This window comes from Malurus melanocephalus, unplaced genomic scaffold (genome assembly GCF_030028575.1).
Source record: "Malurus melanocephalus ecotype Western Australia unplaced genomic scaffold, MMel_1.1 scaffold_4, whole genome shotgun sequence".
NCBI classification, from domain to species: domain Eukaryota; kingdom Metazoa; phylum Chordata; class Aves; order Passeriformes; family Maluridae; genus Malurus; species Malurus melanocephalus.
The window spans coordinates 1,475,445-1,481,054 of record NW_026623236.1 but is presented as its reverse complement, the minus strand read 5'-3'; the positions used below and the strand labels follow the sequence as shown (position 1 = coordinate 1,481,054).

The 5,610-nt window shown below is 39.3% G+C and overlaps 1 protein-coding gene across 1 annotated transcript in view; it reads left to right on the top strand.

The window, feature by feature from the left end:
• The first annotated feature begins 2,184 nt into the window (after positions 1-2,184).
• Positions 2,185-5,610, top strand: part of COL9A1 (collagen type IX alpha 1 chain) — a 63,087-nt gene continuing 59,661 nt past the window's right edge. The window contains exons 1-4 of the mRNA XM_057368669.1: positions 2,185-2,198; positions 2,502-2,575; positions 3,975-4,052; positions 4,195-4,327. Of these exons, the coding sequence (XP_057224652.1) occupies positions 2,185-2,198; positions 2,502-2,575; positions 3,975-4,052; positions 4,195-4,327 (299 nt within the window). The remainder of the gene's footprint in view (positions 2,199-2,501; positions 2,576-3,974; positions 4,053-4,194; positions 4,328-5,610) is intronic.

Genomic DNA, 5,610 nt, shown 5'->3' with positions numbered 1-5,610 from the left:
TCAGGAATTTCATCACATATTGTGAGCTTTCCTTTGAGATGAAGACATCAAAATTCACACAGAACAACCGTAGGCTATTAGTCTCCTAAAGAATTTTTCTTTTGCTCACAAAAAGAATAGTAAATGTGCTTTCCAAGCTTTAGTTATGTASTGTCTCCCATGTTTTATTTCAATGAAAATAGCTTTTGAAGATCTTGTATTGGAAAAATACTCCAAACATAAAAGAARTTTCCCCCTTGAGAACTGCTGCAATGAAATGCAAGCAAAAGTAGATTATAGATTACTCAGAAAGAGAGTATATCTTCTCCATATTTCTCTGAACAAGGCTCTCTCTCTTTGGAAAGGATCATGTGTGTGTCAATAACCCCAGACACAACTGATGGCAGACATCTTCACATTATGTACCAAAAAATATTATGAACTTACTGTAAGGTGATACTGCTTAGCTCCATCTAACTACTGGAATGCCTTTTTCTTCCTTAATACTGTCTMAAGTAAATTGGCAACACTAAGCATTGCCAAAGGCAATCATAACACCACAACTCATATACAACAAGAGAGATGGTTTGGCACCTGACTCTTCCATTCCTTCACAAACCTTCTGGTGTTCTTTCTAAGGCCTGTGTGCTCTCAGTTGCCCCTTACCATGCCACATTTCCATGACATTCCCCTTCACTGTAGCTTCAAGTGACTTCCAYGTACTGCACTTTCTCCTGATCCTTATGGACTCCTTCCATGCCCTRCATTTACCACTGCATCCCACAATGGAAGTATCTTCTGCATGGGGGATAAGGCTCTTGGGTGTGTGGTGACTTGGGCAAACTTCTTATGAAATTAAATTACTAATTAATTTTTAATTTATTTTTTTTCAAATTGACAGTGATTTCATCCTGGTGCTGATATATTATGTTCACAATCATGCTGGACCACAAGCATTCCTGGGTGTACCTTTCACTTGAATGGTGAAAAAATGGTATCACCAAAGATGCACTGGCATAGGCATCAAAATGAGACATTATTCATGGCAAACTGTTCCTGTTTGTGATCCAGACCCACCCTTTCTAACAGTAGATATGAAACTATAAACCACATTAACACTGAAATTATTAATACTGGGAATGTGACTTAGAGCAAATTGGGATGAATGGGATAGTTCATTATCCAATCATTTCTCCAGACACTCATCAGACAGCAGAGATTATTTCATTTCCTAAACCCCACACTTTGAAAAATCTGGAAATTTAAGCTATTATTAACCCCAATATCAGTAATCTGGAGAAGATGAAACCTTACAAATGTGATTTATAAGCACTACCCAGCATACTCATCCATACACGCATGAATTTTAACCGTGGTGAGTATCAGGATCTTCTGGMTGTTTAATCTCTTTTCCCTGGTCTTTTCAGGCACCCAGATTTTAGTTTCTCTCTCTCTTTTTACATCCATGTGAACAAATACAAGTACACGTCTTTGTGTGTCCAAAATGTCTTTGGAAAGGAGTGTTTTATCAATGACAACAGAACAGGAGTCTGCTTAATGATGCCTGTGTGTATTAGGTTAGTGTCTAACRCCTTGAGGTTAGAGTCTAAGTGATGAAAACCATTTTATATAATCTGTTTTATTCAGAAAAACCAACTGGGGCCTCAYCAGACTTTCTTCTCCTGAGGCCACTTGATAAGTAAATCAGTGAGAAATGGAAATGCCTTCTTTATAGGACACAGATTCCCTTCTTCTCAGAGCTTTTAGTCTTTAACACCACTTCAGGGCCACCAGCTTCCTCAAACCTCCTGGTACCTGTAATTCATTCCCCTGCCTGGCTGAACAGCAGACCCCACCATTYAGAAACTGCTCCTCACATTTTCTGAATCTCCCTGCTCTCCTGCTGGTGAAAGAAGCAGCCTTTATTTGCTCCCTTGGCTTCTTTATAYTCAGCTGGCTCCAGATCTCCGCCCTCAGAGCCCACCAGGACACACACGTCTGTCCAGCCTCCACCTCCTTCCCCTGGCAAGGTTAAAAGCAGCCCAGCAGCCTGCACCTCCCTCTCTGCTGGGTCCTGGTGGGGCAGGAGCAGCCGTGTGCCCCCAGTGCTGCACTGCTCTGTCGGACTAATGAGAGGGAAGCAGGCAGWGTGACAACACACGCTGCGTATGCACATGAGACAAGGGAAGAAATCCAGCAGTGAAGATGAAAAGCCACTGGTAAGAGAACAACTGGGATTTAGAGACATCTGTAAATAAGAGATTAGAACAGTGAAAGCTGTCCTTGCCAGCGTTATATGAAGAGACTACCAATAGAAAGAGCTTTATTGACKGGTGTTATTATAAGGCAAAAATAAAACATTGTCATGTAAAGAATTTGTCTTGTCGAAGAAATTGTCTTGTCAAATCTGTTAGTAAATCCTTGTTTTTTATACATTTAAYATGCATGGTTTGGAGGAGAAAATTAATAACAAAATCTGTCAGAAACTATAGATTCATACTGGAGTTTCTTTCTGTTTACAGGAAAATTACAGCTTTCTTTTACCTGTGTAGTTTTCTGTGGTCTTTCATCTCAGCCACCATCCAGCACCAATCAAGTAAGGAGACAGACTTTATCTACATTTTATCTTTGTGTAATTTTGAATGTCAAAAGAATTATTCTGTGTTTATTCAAAACTAAAATCCTCTGYAGGTAGCCATCACAAAAAGGGAGAACTGTCTATCTGCATTTATGTATGGATGGATGGGTAGAAGGATGCATATGAAAAAGAGGGGAAAAAGCAAGAGCTGGTGTGTTACTTCAAATTTGCCATTMGATGCATTTTTAAAGTAAGGATTAAAACCTGGATATAGGTGGTAGATCCAGGACACAAACCTTCCCCTGTCTTTCAGTGCTTCTAGTTAAATATTCTGCTACATGTGGCAATCAACTGGTTCTACTTTATTTGCTGGGCATAAAATATAAATGGCTGGATGTCAGCCATGTGTCTCATCAGAGAATATAGAATGAGGTCTTTTCTGAGGTGTAACATGTCAACCTGAATGTTCTCTTTAAGCCTATGTTGTGAGAAGGAAACCCACATTTAGGGTTGAGCCTTTGCAGCACACAAGAGGCTCTCTGTAGGTTAGAAATRTTTCTCATTCCAATTTCCACTCTTCATTCCTCCTTACCCACACTCTACTAATATTTTACAGATTGACTTGGTACTGGACTTGTACATGGTTCTTGAACTCTTTCAAAAAATGCTTATTTTTCCTTCTTCCTTCCTTAAATCTGGGAATCTTGTAGGTTCTACAGTTATTACAAGGTTTTTTGACGAATACTATTCCAAAAAATTGGCTTTTAAAATTTAGTTTCCTCAAACAAATTTCTTCTTTGTTCTTGTTTGAGTAAACAGAAAAAAGAGCTGTAAGTTCTTCTTGCCCCCACCCTACATTTCATGAATGCTCATTTTCTGATCAAATCTGGCACAGAGGAAAGTGGGAAAACTTGGAATACCAGAGAGGATGGAAAAGATSCCAACAGATTCTCAACAACTTCTTTAGTTGGCATGAGGTTTGTTTAAGTTTCCTTGGGACTAGGGAGAGTGTTGATTTAGGTAACTGACCTTTTTTTTTTTTTTAAGTTTGCTTGGATTGCCAAAAGTTCCAACCCMAAACCTCCTTACACAGCAGGCCTTCTTAAGCTACTACTATTTCTCAACAGCTCTGCAAGAGCATTATTGTAACACTCTCATTTAAAGGCTTGAAAAGAAATTGAATAGTATATCAAGTTGCCATTTTTAATTTGGAGCTCTCTTGAAGCAGATGATTATTTTCTTAGCACTCTTACTTTACTGAGTACAATTTAAATTATATATCTCAATTTATTATTATTATTACTATTTTATAGTTCTATTTAATTTATTGTAATCTTAGAGTTGCTTGACTTAATTTTCTAAGGTGATCTGAAGCAATGTGCAGGCACATGGTTAGTAAACTCMCTTTTTTTTGCAGGACTACCATTTATTCTGGGTGCCAGTCACAGAATTGATATCTGCCCAACAATCAGGATTGGCCAAGATGATTTACCAGGCAAGTGGCATCCTGACTTTTTCAGGAGAAAGCTGCTGTTCAAAAAATGTATCAGGTTATATTCAGCTCTGTGACAGCACAATTCTCCAATCAAATTTAAAAGAAAGTTACATTATGGACATTCACATTTCTTTTCTTTTAGGCTTTGACCTGATTTCTCAGTTCCAAATAGAAAAAGCTGCTTCCCAAGGAATTATTGAGAGAGTAGTGGGTTCCACTTCCCTGCAAGTGGCTTATAAATTGGGACCCAATGTAGACTTCAGGATACCAACCAGGTAATGCCTTCCTTGTTCGGCTTTACAATACAGATATTTTGAAATCTTGTTGTTTGAGGGGTAGATCCTCCCACCAGCTAGATCCCCTAATTTGAAAAGCTTTTGCAAGGGGAAAGMGGAATTCAACTTTTTTTTTCTTTCATTGCCACCACCAGATTAGACTGATTCTGTAACAGTAATTTCAGGGACTTCCACTTTTCTTTAACCAATGATATTGCTCAGAGTGCGTCAAGATTTACTGACACTAAGGGATTAACTTCTAGAAAGTAGTGTCAGAAGTTGCTGGTGACTTGAAAAGAAATAGGGAGGCAAGGAAAATGTAACAGGAGGAGAGGAAAGGAAGTTTTCTCAAAACATTGACACAAAGGGATCTTTCTGGTCATGTGAGGATTGCAGAGATGAGGTAGGATACCAGCTCACTCATTCTGTAGTAAGGTTTCTTTAGTTGTGTGTTTGTTTTAGGTAAAAGGTGCATGAATGCTCCTGGCTGATTTATGGTCATTTATTCTATAAATGTTGAAAAYTATTATTTAGCATGTCACARTGAATTTGTGATAGAARGTGGGATTTAGGAATCTAATTGTGYTTGTGCTTTACRGRCCAGACTTGCTGCTGGTGAAGGAATAGTGACAGTACAGCAGGGCAGAGATGTTGTTGCCAAATTAAGTCAAGCCTGGAATCTGTTCCAGCACCTTATGTAATTAAGGATGCCTTAACTTAGCAATTAACTGGCAAGACCATTAACTGGACTACTGATTCAGATAGGAATAATTGGATTGTGAAGTGTTTCTGTCTTACTCCACCTATCACTGACAACATCCCTTGCTGCAGTCCTCCCTGGTTCCTACCTTCACAGCCATCAGGTTAAGCTAGTTTAGARTTTAGTGTTTGGTTACATTGGGCACATGACCACTTTCAGTCCCAGACAAAAATCAGGGCTGGTAGTGCATGAATATGAATCCAAACACAGACAGCAAATGGGATCATCACTTCACTAAAAGTAGGAGATTCTCAGATAGAAGCAGTAATATTTTCACTTTTAAGAGAGTTTAGACTTATTGCTATGGATGGCTCGAGTGAAATATCTGCTTGATATGTACAGGTTATCCCTGAACAAGCTTATCTCAGCTGTCTTACTACACCATCTGAGCTGAGTTTTGCCATGGGGGTCGTTGGCGCAGGGAATAGATCAAGGTGTGAGCCCCATCGTGCTCCAGCACATCAGCCTGCTGCTCCTCTGCCACGGAGCCCGAGCTCGCTGCTCTGCTCCGGATATTTTACAG